This window comes from Coregonus clupeaformis, chromosome 7, assembly GCF_020615455.1.
Source record: "Coregonus clupeaformis isolate EN_2021a chromosome 7, ASM2061545v1, whole genome shotgun sequence".
NCBI classification, from domain to species: domain Eukaryota; kingdom Metazoa; phylum Chordata; class Actinopteri; order Salmoniformes; family Salmonidae; genus Coregonus; species Coregonus clupeaformis.
The window spans coordinates 11,089,357-11,106,831 of NC_059198.1; the positions used below are offsets into that span (position 1 = coordinate 11,089,357).

The 17,475-nt window shown below is 41.5% G+C and overlaps 1 protein-coding gene across 1 annotated transcript in view; it reads left to right on the plus strand.

Annotated features, from left to right (window-relative positions):
* Nucleotides 1–16,874, plus strand: part of LOC121569122 (retinol dehydrogenase 12) — an 86,391-nt gene extending 69,517 nt beyond the window's left edge. The window contains exons 5-7 of the mRNA XM_041879776.2: nucleotides 6,632–6,841; nucleotides 14,927–15,119; nucleotides 16,642–16,874. Of these exons, the coding sequence (XP_041735710.2) occupies nucleotides 6,632–6,841; nucleotides 14,927–15,119; nucleotides 16,642–16,744 (506 nt within the window). The 3' untranslated portion in view covers nucleotides 16,745–16,874. The remainder of the gene's footprint in view (nucleotides 1–6,631; nucleotides 6,842–14,926; nucleotides 15,120–16,641) is intronic.
* The last annotated feature ends 601 nt before the right edge of the window (nucleotides 16,875–17,475 follow it).

Here is a 17,475-nt window from a genome sequence, read left to right on the forward strand (position 1 = left end):
GTCCGCCTCAGCCGACCACTGCAGACGCGCCGGACCCCCTTTAGCAGGGAGGTGATGGGAGCTGCTACCTGTCCAAAGCCCCGGATAAACCTCCGGTAGTAATTGGCAAAACCCAAAAACCGCTGCACTTCCTTCACCGTGGTGGGAGTCTGCCAATTACGCACGGCTGAAACGCGGTCAATCTCCATCTCCACCCCTGACGCGGACAACCGATGCCTCAGGAAGGAGATGGACTCCTGGAAGAACAGACACTTCTCTGCCTTTACATACAGGTCATGCTCCAACAGTCTACCAAGCACCCGACGCACCAGGGACACATGCTCGGCTCGTGTAGCGGAGTATATTAGAATGTCATCAATATACATCACTACACCCTGTCCATGCAAGTCCCGGAAAATCTTGTCCACAAACGATTGGAATACTGAAGGAGCATTCATTAAACCGTATGGCATGACAAGGTACTCATAGTGACCCGAGGTTGTACTAAATGCTGTCTTCCACTCATCTCCCTCCCTAATGCGCACCAGGTTGTACGCGCTCCTGAGGTCCAATTTTGTGAAGAATCGCGCCCTGTGTAATGACTCCGTCATACTAGCAATCAGAGGGAGAGGATAGCTGTACTTGACTGTGATCTGATTGAGACCACGGTAATCAATACACGGGCGTAAACCCCCATCCTTCTTCTTCACAAAAAAGAAACTCGATGACACAGGGGAAGTGGATGGCCGTATGTAGCCCTGTCCCAGAGATTTGGCGACATATGTCTCCATAGCCGCCGTCTCCTCCTGAGACAGAGGATACACATGACTACGAGGAAGCGCAGCGCCTACTTGGAGGTCTATCGCACAATCCCCCTGTCGATGAGGTGGTAATTGAGTCGCCTTCTTTTTACTGAAGGCGAGCGCCAAATCGGCGTATTCAGGTGGAATGTGCATGGGGGGAACTTGGTTCGGACTTTCCACCGTCGTTGCCCCTACGGAAACACCTACACACCACCCGAAACACTGATCAGACCATCCCTTGAGAGCCCTCTGCTGCCATGAAATGTTGGGGTCATGTGACATTAACCAGGGGAGTCCCAACACCACGGGAAACGCAGGAGAATCCATCAAATACTTACTAATTAACTCCTCATGGCCCTCCTGCGTTCTCATCTTGAGAGGTGCTGTGACTTCCCTAATCAATCCTGACCCCAAAGGACGGCTATCTAGGGCATGGATGGGGAAGGGCACATCAACGGGTACAATAGGAATCCCTAACTTATAGGTGAACTGGCGATCTATAAAATTCCCAGCTGCGCCTGAATCTACTAGCGCCTTATGCTGGGAATGAGGAGAGACCTCGGGAAACATAACAGTAATATACACATATGCGCACCAGAGAGCTCTGGGTGAGTTGGGTGCCTACTCACCTGGAATGACTAATCAGTGCACTGCCTACCGCCTCGAATTCCAGGAGACCCTCCCCAGCACCGACCAGCAGTGTGTCCTCTGCGGCCACAGTTGGTGCAGGGGACGGCCTCCCTCCTGGCCATTCTCCTGGTCTCCCTAGCACCAGCACCTCCGAGCTCCATAGGGGTCGGCTCGGAGGTGCTGGGGGATAGAATGGACGGCCCTGAATCCGGACGTCCGCGGGTAGCCAACAGGGTATCCAGGCGAATAGACATGTCCACCAGTTGGTCGAAGCTGAGGTTGGTGTCCCTGCAGGCCAATTCCCGACGCACGTCCTCCCTCAGGCTACATCGGTAGTGGTCGATGAGGGCCCTCTCATTCCATCCCGCGTTGGCAGCCAGCGTCCGGAAGTCCAGCGCGAACTCCTGTGCGCTCCTTCTCCCCTGCCTGAGGTGGAATAGACGCTCACCCGCCGCCTTACCCTCTGGTGGATGATCGAAAACTGCCCTGAAGCGGCGGGTGAACTCCGCATAGTTGTCTATTCCCCCCCACTCGGCGTTGGCCCCACTCCAGCGCCTTGCCGGACAGACAGGAGATGAGGGCGGACACGATGGTTGCCAGGTAGAGTTCAACCTGGAGCAGGAAACCCTGACACCCGGCAGCTGTGCCATCATAAGCCCTCGGGAGCAAGAGCCGAATCCCACTGGACCCCGGAGGAGAAGCGATGGGTAATGCCGATGGTGGTGGTATCGTAGGAGGAGGTGTAGGCAGACCCCATCTTTCCCATCGCTCCATAGTGCTCACCACCCGTTCCATGGCGGTGCCGAGAGCCTGGATCATGGCCGCTTGTTGTTCAACGCGTTCCTCCACTGATCCAGCTGGCACCGCCGCTCCTGCTGACTCCATGTGAGGTGTGTGATTCTGTCAGGATAAACGTGTATGCGGTGAACGAAGTCAAGCGCAGGACACCGAGAGACTGGCAGATGTACTTTACTAACAAACGTAATGAAAAGTACAAAACAACAAAACCTCCAAAACAGGGAGGAACAATAATCGCAATACACAGTCCTGCCGAAAACAAACGGAGAACAATCACACACAACAAACGAATGACAGACAGGGGTTATAAAGGGAAACCATCAACACTAATGGGAAACAGGTGTACACAAAGCAGACCAATCTAGATGATTGCTGAAACCTAGATCGGTGGCAGCTAGTACTCCGGGGATGACGAACGCCGAAGCCTGCCCGAACAAGGAGGAGGAGCAGCCTTGGCTAAATCCGTGACAGTTATAGCTGTTTCACATTAGATTGTGCCTTCCTCTGATTACTGCAGCTCATTGCATTAATTTAGTTTCAAATACCAACTTGTTGTTTATTAAAGCATACTAAAAATGAAATTTAAATGACAACATTTGATAATACCTCAATTTACTTATATCCCGTAAAAGTAATCCAAGATTAGTACAATTGACTAGCAACACGTATCCCTCATTCAGGGAAAACTCTCTCTCTCTTCTGTTATTTTATGGTTCAAATCATATATATTATTACCAAATTATAATCTTCTTCACACTTTTCACAGTATTATAAATTACCCTCAACTTAGTAAAATAAACTATCTTAAAGTCCTCCTCTCATGCCTTTAGAATGTACTAGTGTGGATGATTAATTAACACCAGAAAGTTAAAACAGAGTTCAGAGGCAATTGAAATTATTAAACGAACTGTTCCATCCCATAGTATACCAAACATTACCATTATTCTAAATATTTCATAAATGTTACTTATCCCAAGTGTTCATTAAGTCCTCATGACATTCATTCTCATAAGAAATCATATATACCCCAAACTCAGCCAAAACTGAAAAACTCTTTAGGCTTTATAAACATCATACTAGGTGTGTTGTTTTTTGTTTGAAAAACCCAATTTGAAAAAACAACAACCACAAATAGCCAGGCCCCACTTAAATACTGCCTAACTTCACTACTGCTCCCCCTAGCCCTGGGCAACATTCCAATGAGATAAGCTAATTCTCTTTCTCCTGGTTATAATCTAAAGATGGTAGTACACACACATGATACAGATATCCCCAGTCCTAACCCATCAATAATTGTTTGTATCAATCTAATTCCTCATAACTAATCCATAAAACCACTCAAAATTCCTCGAGTATACAATGATTATTTAACTCTGCTACATGTGATCTCATCTCAAATGATCCATTATCAATTATTTGATCAACCCCCTAAGAAAATCTGTCTCCTCTTCTATTGTTCCTGTCCCCCCTGTAAATGTCATTTTTCAGTTTTTAGCCAATACAATCACGGTTACATCAAATGTTCCCTCAATTAATGGTATTTTCTCCCTAATAGATCTTCATACTCTTCCTCTTTCCCTAAATGAGATTTAATCCCTTGCCTTTCCTCTACTAACCAGTCACTCCACACATTCTGCGATGTCTTCAAAGTAAATACTTTCATTTCATAGAGCAAGTAACATCACCAAATTAAAACTTTACTAGCTTTCACCAAACATTCCGTAGCATCCTGTCACCACCCACACCAGCCGTTGAATTCACTCATACACACAGACTTCACCTCATGCCACCGAAATGCCCAACAAAACATAATAGTTCAATGGAGCCCCCAATTGGCTCTCCACTGTTTATACATTACTTCCATACCCACATTAGTTATGGTCCGATTACCCATTAAACCTTATCACATGATCAAACAACGGCACAACCTTAAACTCATATGGGGCGGCAGGCAGCTTAGTGACCAATAGCGCCGCACCAACAACCGAGAGGTCGCCGGTTCCAATCCCGAGCCGACCAGGCAAAAAATCTGCCGATGTGCCCCTGAGCAAGGCACTCAACCCCAATCGCTCCCATAAGTCGCTCTGGACCAGAGCGTCTGCCAAATGACCAAAAATGCAAATGTAAATATTCTCTACTTTATATTTCAACGATAAACCAAATTATTTCAGTCTAATTATTTAACCAGTATTTTGCAGGGTCAAACATCAACCGTTAAATTAAATAATAAACCAAATAGCTTCAACTTAATTATTTAAAACCAGTATTATGCTATGTCAAACATCAAACATTAAATCAAATTATAAACCAAATTGCTTCAACATAATTATTTAAAACTAGTATTATGCTATGTCAAACATCAAACGTTACAGTTCAATTTTATCCATTCAAACGTTTCAGTTTAGTCATACTAGTTATTCATTATTTTACCTTTATGTTCCCAATTATTATTAACGGGTTATACGGTTTAAGCAACCACAAACCCAACAATTATTCACAAATTATACAGTTTGGACAGCCACAGACGTCTTTAATTCCCAATTAGTTTTCTATCAAGGTATACAGGTTTATTAATTTTAGTAACTCTCCCTCTTTTATTTCGTCTGCAAACACTCTTTTGTTACACTGGGATTCTTTTACACTCTCATGCATACGACAACACTCTATACTTTAAAGTGCCCCTCTGATCCTAGCTGTACCTAGCCTTTGCTGATACGTGTCAATAGCGTCACCCCTTTCTTAAAGAATTTTAAGTGCCTCCTATGAACCTAGTCATATCTAGTCTGAACTGATATGTGCCATAGCGTCGCACTGCCTAACTATTTAAAGTACCTCCTATGAGTCTCAGTCATAGCTCGCACTGTCTAACTATTTAAAGTACCTCCTATGAGTCTCAGTCATAGCTCGCACTGTCTAACTATTTAAAGTACCTCCTATGAGTCTCAGTCATAGCTCGCACTGTCTAACTATTTAAAGTACCTCCTATGAGTCTCAGTCATAGCTCGCACTGATGATCATACAATTCCCATGGGTTTAACCATCACAATTATCAAACATTTGCATAGTATATTATGAAATCGAAGTAGTATACTGTAATTGTTATTTATAATACAATAGGGTTCACTTACATCAAACAGGTGCTTCACAAAATTAATTTGGATAAAGCCAATGTGCAGAACTTTAGTTACATAACAATAGGTGTCTGCTTACCTGTTTTTAGAAGCCCGGGCACTTTGTGAAACACACCGTCCGACGACAGCGATGTTCCGCTACCAGCGAAGTTCCCCTACCAGATCACAGTCGGAGGTCACCAATTGTTAGAAATAGCGTAATTCAAATCTGGTATTGGAATAAGAGAAAACATAATCAAGAGATATTCAATCCAAGCTAAATTTATTATATGCAAAATGTATGTATGTTAAGTATGATGGTTCGTATACGGGCTCACTGAAATACCATGCAGGGCAGACAGAGAACTGATCCATTGTTACAGGCTCTTCTTCAAATACTCTGATAGAGATAGATCCCGCTCCCTGCTGGCCAATCAGAGTAGAGACTGAGCGTGGTTTAGACTTACTCAGCCTATCCGTTGGTGCACAGGCTGGTCCCAGCCCCTTGGAGCTTCACTGTTGCACACTGTTGCCAGGCATAAGTTGTTATCATCACAACCTGTAGAGTCAGCACCTTTTTGCAGTACACGTGTCCTTGAGTATGATGGTTTAACAAAGAGGCAGTGTTCGTGTATGTGAGACATTTGAGACACAAGTTCTTATCTCCCCCTACTCCCTAACAGCTCCTCACATGAATCACAGCTTGTTATGTGAAATAATTTATATCAGTACAGTACAAACCTATTATGTTTAATCATTAATGCATTCTTTCTAAGCTAGGCATCACATCTAGATCCCCACAAAAACATAAATAAATTGTCACAATGAGCACTTGTCTCTCATACATCGTTAGTTGTTGGTTAGCTAGCTTGACTTGGTGTCAAGAACAAGGTGAAACGAGCAACTTACGATTCCCCACATGGCAGTTTGTTGTCATTCTTGCTAGCAATCTGTCCATCCAGAATCACAACAACACGCTGACTTCTGCCCCATGGAAGTGCGCACATCGTTTTCGTGATGTTGTCAGCTAACCCATCTGTAATATAAGGAAGTGTGATAATGAATTCAGTTATTGTCTTTCTTATGATTATAAGTTCAGTCAACACATTTTAAAGTTATGTAGAGGAGATGTAATGAAAGGTCAGATCACAAGTGATACTAACTAATCCACTGCATTGAAGATGACCAAGAAGTCCATCACCAGAACATGATTTTTGCACAATCACATTTCAAATGCATGAATCAAATACAACTAATCAACATCAAATCTACCAATCAAAAGCTTTCAAAGCACCCCATCTTGTCGCTTAGGTCACTTCCTGTTGACCCACTTATTGATTGACCTGATCATAAGGTCGACCCCGGCCAGGATCATCAATGTGTCCTCCATGGCTCATTCCTGGGGCACCATCAACCTGGACGACATCAACAGTGAGAAGGGCTATGACAAGAAGAAAGCCTACAGCCAGAGCAAGCTAGCTAACATCCTCTTCACCCGCTCCCTGGCCAAGAAGCTACAAGGTTTGGGTTTGTCCACTACTTCTGAGGCTTATACTGTAGCTATTTCTCTGGGTGTTTGTCATAGTTATAATCATGGAGTCCCAAAGAATCAAAAAACAATAATGACGATTATGTTATTACTGCATAATTACAATTTTACCACGTAAGTTCATAACAAATACCTGGTCATTTCTGTTACCGTTGTAGTGTCTAAGCAATTTATGACTTTGCTAATGTTTGCAGATGGTGTTTTAGAGGATGTTGACTCAGCTTAAGGAAGCATCTGGAGAGCATTTCTATAGGGGCACCCTAAAACAGAGGAAGACTGTTTTATGGCGTCCTGGGATTGGTCTGTAGGGGAAACCACCCATATCATGTCACAGATTATAAATACCTTGGTTGGGACAAAGGAGGGGAGAACAACATATTAGATATTGGGCCGTTGTTCTCCAGATGTCTGCAGAAGTCTGTAAATTGACGCTGAAATCTTCAAATGTAATAAATAATTATAATCGAGGACAGTGTCCGCGGATTTCTTGTTCTCACAGCATCTCAGCATAGTTCTCGACACTACATTAATGGCGACGAGGGTGCCCACCCAAGGACGCTACATTAATGGCGACGAGGTATTTGGGACGTATTGCGTCTTTTCTCAGCGTTCCATTCATGGGCGCCGAGTTGACTCTCGCTCCAGAGTCCGGCAGATAAGGGTGAGTTTTCTCACTGCTTTGGGCACTGGTCAGTTCGTGTGTCCGTGTGTGTGCGTTGAATGAATGCACCGTTAAGAACTTGCGTGTGTGCTTTGCTGTTATTTGCTGTGTGATGAGAATCCGTTCTAAATTTCTAAATTTGTTTGCGTTGAAAGCAACACAAACAGGGGGGAGTGTCTATAAGGATTGATAATACTGGACACAGGGATAGTTTGCTTGAGGAAAATTGAAAAAGAATAGAATGAAGGAATAAGGCCAGGAACTAAGGAAAAATGTATACAAATTAGGACGTCGCGGATCTATGGCAAGCCCTCAAACGAGGCGATCATTAGGATGGGCCGAAAATCCTGAAAACTCACTAGGTTGTTTTTAGGTCAGTTCTGGGGACTGGAGATTGTGGTAGATACATTCGGTTGCAAGTTACCGCTCGACTTATAGTTGACGAGGTATATGTTCGATGTAACCGCTCATTGAATATCCGCAAACTCGAGGTAGCATAAATTTAGGAACAATGGAAAAACGGCGCAACGGTGGTAGCAGCATGCTTTAGGGGTCCGTAGGAACGGATATAAGCCTCTTAAACTGTGTGTGTATGTGTGTGGAAGAGAGTAGGATTTGTGTTCTATGTTTTGTGTTGGTTTGTGAGTTCTGTTAAGTGTTACTGTTTGTCTATGGGGGGAAATAACGGAGGGACAGCTGGTCTGTCTACTTTCTGTTGTTTAGCTTGGAGAGAGCTGCTTGGTAGCTCCTTCCACTCTGAAATCGCATTGGTGAATGGACTACGCATGCGTGGGATTTTATGAGTTTAGAGTTACGTAGAGCAAATATGCCACCCCCCTGCCTGCACTGAGCTGCTGGGAGACGCAGACTCAGAGCAGACAGAGAGGGAGGAGGAGACTTACACACTAAATAAAGTATTATGTTTGTTAAATCGGCTGTTGCTTAACGATGAAACTATTTGATTGAGATCTATTGAATTGATAAATGAGAGATATGTTGACGGATTAAAAATAAATAAAATAAAAGGTTATTGAGCTATTTATACTATTCCTGAGTTAAGCTGTTTGCTTATTTCTTAGCGCGAATGTGAACAGAGGGGTATTGCATGGTTGAAATAACCCAGTGAGTGCATAAAATACTAAATTCTTGTCTGTTCCTTTGTTCTTCTGTGATATGAGAGACGATAAGGAGGAGACAGAGAGAGAGAGGAGGTGCTGACGAGTGCATCAAGCGACAGGGTGTGCTGCAACGGATCAAGTCAAATCAAGGCCAGTACTGTTCTATTCAATAATAAATAATAATAATAATAATAATAATAAAAACGTACCTTCCCATAGAGGATATTTTGGGTGCCTAGCATATTTCATGTTGTGACAATTTGACAAGGACTTGGCAACAGACTGATCAATTGATGTAATTAAAGAATTGCATTTTGGAGTTTTTTGTGCATGAGTGGGTTTGATTAGAGTTGAGTTGGGAAATCGAGCACTGACATTATTCTGTAAAATTAAGGTAATTGGGTGCTTATTAAGCAATTGGTTTGTGAGTGCTGTAGTGTTGCTGGATTAGAGGTCTTTCTTTTTTGGATTGCTCTGAAGTTGACTACTTTCCTTTACTTTTCCTGATCGGATGTGGTAAGATTGCCACTAATCAATCATTTGGTAAAATAAAATAAAATAAAAATGAATAAATAAGTAAATTGAATTGATTGATTGATTAATTAATTAATTAATTTGGGGGAAAGAAAAAAGAGGGAACCATAAGCTACATAGTCTAAGATAATAAAATAATTCACAATAAAGGAATATAAAAGAGTTCTTACAATGGGGAAAAAGGACATCAAAACTATGAAAGTAATTACTCCTGTTGATGTAGTAGAAAATAGTAATCCTCTAGTTAATGGTATTGCAAGGTTATCTGGAAAAGGGAATAAACGTTGGCCTGACATTGAACAACCATGGCCAGTGGAAGGGACTCTTAACCCTGACGTCATCAACATAATGAAAGTGCTTGAATAATAGAGAGAGGAAAAGCAGAAACGACCATAAAGATGAATCCAAAACTCAAAAAGTAAGAAGAAAACGAGATGTCTGGAAACTAAGGGTGGAGTGAGGTTAAGGAGGATGGAACTTGAAGATGATGATGATGATCAGAGTGATTGAGAAGAGATCATGGGTGGATATGACCCTGTGATCAGAAGGAGGTTGGCAAGAGAGGAAAGAAGGGATGAAGGAAGTTGAAGGAAGAAGAAAGATACAAGAGATTCGATCTCTGATGAAAGTGAAGATGGAGAAAGCGATGAAGATTTGGAGATGAAAGGTGCTTCATGTTCAAGAGGATTTTATTCTACAATGATTAGCACATAATAAATAGAAAGAGATATAGATCATATAGCCCATCAAGTGGATCTGTACAGGAAAAAGGAACACAACCAGAAAGAACAGGACCAAGAAACTCTCAGAAAACTCAATGAAATACAACAGGGGGAGAATAAGAAGGAGAAGAAACAAGCTTTGGTTATGAAGAATCAGTGTGCACCAAATCAACAATCACTGCCACAGCTTCAACTGAACCAGGTTAAATGCAATTGTACCACCCACAACTAGTGGTACAAGTTGTTTCATATCCATAGACAGTTGCTGGACAGACACATAATTGGAGAGGAAGAGGACGAGAAGGCTTAGATTTAAGCCATACTTCCAACAATCTTCAGAAGTGTGTTATGATTGCGGACAGGTTGGTGACTTTGCTGTGAGTGTAAGGGGAAATTGATTTTCAATACGTCCCAGAAACACCAGAGGGAATTTCAGAGGAAGATACAGGGTCAAGTCAAGATCATCTGGAGGACAGGTGAACCTTATAGGGGCAAGGAGGAAGGATTCTAGGGGTGCCGAGAAGATCCGAAAGGAGGGTGTCAGCTGGTAGCATCAGGACTGGGAAAAAGATCCAACAATTGAGGTGAAAATAAACAACCGACCATTGGAAGTGATGGTGGATAGCAGAACTGCTTTTATCTGTGTTCAGCCTGAAGATGCTACACATCTCACTATGTCCAATCAACTAATTAGGAAAGGGATTTGAGGGAGTGAAACAGTTGATTGCTCTTACGGAACCAATTGAGCTCTGCTATAAAAATCAGAAAATTACAATACCCATACTGATATCAGAACATACACCTATTGCATTGTTGGGAAGAGATGCATTGGGTAAGTTGAACTGTACAATAAGATGTACACCAGACGGCTGTCTGGTAGAAGTGCCAAAGGAAAAGGTTTACCAATTGTTGATGATGACAGAGATGGATTCGTCTACAGTATTCTGGATTGGAAATCTCAGTGAAGATTTTTTGAAGCAGGCTAAGATATGGGAGAAATTTAGGGGGAAAAATATGCCAGATGCGAGGCTTCTGGAATATCCATTTCAACTCAGCTCAAGTATTTCAAGAATGATGCTCAATCGAACTCAGAGGAATGGTTGAGTCATCAACCAAAGAAAGTTCAACTCAGCTTATGTTGAATAATTCTAGGACTACAAGGAGCAGCTATGAAGATAAACATAGATGATTATCTGGATAAAGAATTTGAGATTGAGAAGAGTGTGCCACATGTGACCTTGTTGGTTTCTGAAGGATATGAGCAGAAGCAAATAGGAGAAATTATGACAGAAGCAGAGAAAGTTGTTTTTGTACTGATGAAAGAGAATTTGGGGGATTTGGAGGAGTGAAGATCAGCGATTTCTCAAAATAATGATTTTGGCTCAAGGACAAGGAGAGTCATAAGCTGTATGGATGACACATTAATCTATTTACAGTGTGAAGATGGATTATGACCCTATGAAAGAGGAGATGTTGCAACAAGTTTAAGAATGTTTGTGGTCTCAACACAGTACCGATAGTGGACTTGTGAAATCAGCCCAACCGGTGAAAGTTGAACTTCGACCAGGAGCCAGACCTCCTTGGAAGAATCAGTATCCATTGAAAGATGAAGCAATCCAAGGGATTGAACCACAAATTGAAGGACTTTTGAAAGCAGGTGTTTTGAAGACAATGGGAAAAATCCTCAGAGTAAGAATGTTTATTGTCTTTGGAGAAACCATGAGGGGTTGATAGTAGCGCCTCTAGACCTATTAAGTCTGATGATTTAGGACGCTATGGGTTAGCTAATGTTGCAAGGGGGGAGGTTAGGAGAAAGATCATAAAGGAGTATGGTTTTTGGGAACCATATTTGCTTGAACAGGTTGAATGTCATAGGAAGGTGCACAATTTGTCTGAAAAATAATGTTTGCAGGGGTGTGACTGTTATTCTTGGTTACATTCCTACACCAAGAGGTGCATAAGATGTCAAACTAAGCTAAAATATGCTCAATCGTTTGCCAAGTTTTTGTGTAAAGAAGTCATAAGCAGGTGGGGACTTCCCGATCGAAATATCCTAAAATTAGTGGGAAAGGAATTTGTGGATAAATCAGTGAAATGGTTTTTGAAAAAATTAGTGGGAAAGGAATTTGTGGATAAATCAGTGAACTGGTTTTTGAAAAAATTAGTGGAAAAAGTCAGACTAATAAGTTATGAAAACTAGGGTTGATGGAACTCTAGGAAAGTCCGCTCAGCTTCAATGTAAGTGTACAAGAGAGAGAACAGTGGTGAAGGGAAATTTAGAGTTAAGTGGAGAGATAATTATGGAGAAGAAGTGTTGTTATCAGGACAAGAAGTAGAAGCTGTTTCACCTAGTCAAAGGAAGTATATTTTGTACAACGATATGAAGTGGAAGAGGGTTATGAGTGATTGCTCACTTATTTTGAGTAATGTTAGAGGGGAAGATCAGGGAGAATACTATCATGGAGGTACAGGATGAGTTCTTTGATTTTGATGGAAGACCAGAAGATATATCTGATCAATACCGCTCGTTAGGGAAGAGAGAAACTAAATGGAAGGCATAGGGATTTGATTGTTCTGTTTTGCAAATTAAAGATGGATGGGCAGGTAGGAATCTATGGTTCCAGCAGTTAACTAATTCTGTAAGATCAGTGAGGAATCTTGAGGGTCCATGTCTGTTGAGAATTCCAGCAGGAACATGGGGTTGAATCTTAGAGAAGGTGGATCAACCTCTATCAAGTATGTGTCAATCTTATGCGTTATCATGGCTGTTGTATCAGCAACAATCATTAACAGATATAATAATGTTGTTGTAGAAGCATTTGTTTAGGCCTAGGTTTAAGTGTTCTGGGTTAAATGAATTACCCTATGTGAATTTGTTAGATGGGAAGGAAAATCAGTTAACAGCGATTCATGAAGCATTGGAGGTGAAACCCGTGAGGGCTAAAAGCTGTTTTTGTTGAAATAAAACATATGATGGCAAGGGGATGTTTAGGGGAATATCAGATTGTGATGATTATATTATGACTTTGGGTAAGCATGAACATAAGGTTAGTAATGAGAAATATAATGTAACTTTTTATGTTGAAGTTAGTAAGAAGAGCAGGACTTTGATGGTGAAAGATCAGCTTTTGCATGGTAATGTGACTATTGGGAATTTTAGAGATATTTAGGGGGTTTGTGGTGAGAGCATATATATTCTTACCCTATGGATGGACAGGATGTTGTTACATGTTGAAGTTGAAGCTTCCATATGAGGTTTTTACCATTAAAAGAGGGGAAGCACCGGACACAGATAAATCTGATTCTAGGTTTGGAAATAGGATGAAAAGGGGAATGAAGAAATGTCATGGTCTGGAAGCCTACCATTGGAGGATAAGTCTAGGAGAGAAGTGGGGACTTGGACTTTTTCCATGGTATGGTGTAAACTTTTTGGCAGATCACATTGATAATATTACCTATACTTTGCAGGGTTTTGCAAATGAAACGATAAGAGGGTTTAACCTTCTGTCAAATACTCAAAAGAGTGTTGATGGATAGATATCAATTTTGAATATCCGATCATTTTTCACATGTTTTTACATATTATTGTGATTTTAGTATTTTGTGATGAATCAAAGGAGGGAAATGGAATGTGATTCATTTTTTATATTATTGTTGATATTGATGTTTTAATTTGAATGTGTTGTTTTGCAAAATATACTGTTTGGTCTTTTCTTTTCTTCCAGAAGCATATGGGGGAATGTGTAGAGGGGATTCAAATACTCAAACATGGACAATATGAAAGGACAATATGAATGGACTGGAGGAAGTGGAACAAGGAAGGTGTGGAAATGTTCAGATTCCATCATCGACGTTTCATTGAAAGTCGACACTGCTGAGGAGATTAAGTGTAGTGGACTACATTCCAGTTTCTGCAATGATATATAGACATATTTGCATGTGTAATACATAATTTGTGTCATATTCTTTCTGTATTAATTTTTGAAGAATGATATTTGCTGTAGTTGGATACATGTGGGGATCTCAGATGTTTTTGTTTATTTCGTTGATGCTTAGGGATATTGGGTCTAGGCAGGGACAGAGAGAATCCACAGGAGGGTCCGATGGGTCGACCAGCCTGTATGTGGACAAGTTTGATTGTATTTTGTTTGCTGAGGCTTTCATGTGTATTTAATTGCATCATAGTTTAAAATGCATTGATAAAGATTTATGAATTGATCTGGAGTACTTAAGTGGTTGCCTGGGGCAGAGGGGCCGTGAGAGAATTTTACTGTCTTGACTGATTGATGGATATTTGGAAAGAAAGCTGCTAGACAGGTTTTTCGCTCTCACACTCCATAAAGATTTGTTCATATTTCATATAATTTTTTTTACACTCCATAAAGATTTGTTCACATTTCATAGAAATGTATTTACGCTCCATAGAAAATTCTGTTTACTCTCCATAAAATTTGGTTTATTGTTAAAGTTACTCAATAAGAGAAATTGTTATTTGTCATAATCCTATTCTTTTTGTTTTCGAGACTTAATTAGTCTCGAAGGGGGGAAATATGTAGTGTCTAAGCAATTTATGACTTTGCTAATGTTTGCAGATGGTGTTTTAGAGGATGTTGACTCAGCTTAAGGAAGCATCTGGAGAGCATTTCTATAGGGGCACCCTAAAACAGAGGAAGTCTGTTTTATGGCGTCCTGGGATTGGTCTGTAGGGGAAACCACCCATATCATGTCACAGATTATAAATACCTTGGTTGGGACAAAGGAGGGAGAACAACATATTAAGAGATTGGGCCGTTGTTCTCCAGATGTCTGCAGAAGTCTGTAAATTGACGCTGAAATCTTTTGATATAATAAACCTTTATAATCAAAGTACAGCGTCAGCGGATTCCTTGTTCTCACAGCATAATTAGCATCATATGTTTAGATACCACACCGTAAAATAAAGTGCTACCACAGGATTTCTGAAGGTTATTTGAAGCTGCAACCCTTTTGTCAAAAGTATTGAATTGAATTGTCCTCTATCAGGCACAGGTGTGACAGCATACTCCCTCCACCCTGGCGTGGTTCAGACTGACCTGTGGCGGCACCTGAACGCACCTCAGGCAGCTATAATGAAGATGATCAGTCCCTTCACCAAGACATCCGTCCAGGGAGCTCAGACCACTATCTACTGTGCTGTGGCCCCTGAACTGGAAACCGAGAGTGGTGGATATTACAGGTAAACAAATGTGTATATACACTGAGTGTACAAAACATGAACTGACCAGGTGAATCTAGGTGAAAGCTTATTGATTTCACTAGTTAAATCCACTTCAATCAGTGTAGATAAAGGGGAGGAGACAGGTCAAAGAAGGATTTTTAAGCCTTGAGATAATTGAGACATGGATTGTGTATGTGTTCCATTGAGGGTGAATGGGCAAAACAAAAGATTTAAGTGCCTTTGAACGGGGTATGGTAGTAGGTGCCAGGCGCACCGGTCTGTGTCAAGAACTGCAACGCTGCTGGGTTTTTCCACGCTCAACAGTTTCCTGTGTGTATCAAAATTGGTCCACCACCCAAAGGACATCCAGCCAACTTGACACAACTGTGGTAAGCATTGGAGTCGACATGGGCCAGCATCCCTGTGGAACGCTTTCAACACCTTGTAGTCCATGCCCCGACGAATTAAGGTTGTTCTGAGGGCAAAGGAGGGGGAGAGGAGGGGGCAACTTAATATTACACTGAACAAAAATATAAACTCAATATGTAAAGTGTTGGTCCATGTTTTATGAGCTGAAATCAAAGATCCCAGAAATTTACCATACGCATAAAAACATTATGTATCTCAAATTTTGTGCACAAATTTGTTTACATCCAAGGTAAGTGAGCATTTTTCCTTTGCCAAGATAACCCATCCACCTGACAGGTGTGGCATATCAGGAAGCTGACTAAACAGCATGATCATTACACAGGTGCACCTTGTGCTGGGGGCAATAAAAGGCCACTCTAAAATGTGCAGTTTTGTCACTCAACATGATGCCACAGATATGTCAAGTTTTGAGGGAGCGTGCAATTGGCATTCTGACTGCAGCAATGTCCACCAGAGCTGTTGCCAGAGAATTTAATGTTCACGTCTCTACCATAAGCTGCCTCCAACGTCGTTTTAGAGAATTTGGCAGTACGTCCAACTGGCCTCACAACTGCAGACCACGTGTATGGCGTTGTGTGAGCGAGCGGTTTGCTGATGTCAACATTGTGAACAGTGTGCCCCATGGATGGCGGTGGGGTTATGGTATGGGCAGGCATGAGCTATGGACAACGAACACAATTGCATTTTATCGATGGCAATTTGAATGTACAAAAAGATCCTGAGGCCCATTTTTTCTTTTAAGGTATCTGTGACCAACAGATGCATATCTGTATTCCCAGTCATGTGAAATCCGTAGATTAAGGCCTAATGAATTTATTTCAATTGACTGATATGAACTGTAACTCAGTCAAATCAATGCAATTGTTGCATGTTGTGTTTGTTTTTGTTCAGTATAGGAAGGTGTTCATAATGTTTGGTATACTCAGTGTATATGCATATGCATGATGTTTATATTTAGTTTTAAATAAATCTGTGAGTGAGATTCTTCCAGCTTCATCAATACATTTAGTAGAGATGACATTTTCATTTGTTCTAATATTATTGTATTTGTATGTAGTATTTTATATTAAACTGTGTTAGATACATGATTATCTTGTCTGTGTGCCCACAGTGACTGCGCACAAGCCAACTGCTCAAGCTCTGCTTCAGATGACGACACGGCCCAGAAACTGTGGGAGCTAAGCTGCCAGATGCTTTCTCTATCATGGGATTGAATAACTCAGAAATAGTGTATGGTTTACATTGAGATGTATGAGCACTGAAATGCTATGAGCACTGAAGAGTACAACAAATGTACAGCATTTTAAATTAAAGTCCTTTGTCCAATGGATATATTCCAACATATCATATTATGATGTGGTATTTTAATTGAAATTATGTGGTTGACAGATCTTGTAGATGTAACATTAAAAAATACAATTTAACATGGTTGATTGCCACTGGCATTTGATGAGATGGAATACATGGTTGATATTCTTATTTTTTTATACTGTACATATATAGTCATATAATATTGCACATTATTATTATCCGTCAGGTTGGATGGGGAGTGTCGCTACATAGCTATTTTCAGGTCTCTCCAGAGATCGGGTTCAAGTCCGGGCTCTGGCTGGGCCACTCAAGGACATTCAGAGACTTGTCACGAAGCCACTCCTGCGTTGTTTTGGCTGTGTGCTTAGGGTCGTTGTCCGGTTGAAAGGTGAACCTTCGCCACAGTCTGAGGTCCTGAGCTCTCTGGAGCAGGTTTTCATCATGGACCTCTCTGTACTTTGCTCTGTTCATCTATCCCTCGATCCTAACTAGTATCCCAGTCCCTGCCGCTGACAAACATCCCCACATCATGATGGTGCCCGGTTTCCTCCAGACGTGACGCTTGGCATTCAGGCGAAATGGTTAAATCTTGGTTTCATCAGACCAGAAAATCTTGTTTCTCATGGTCTGAAAG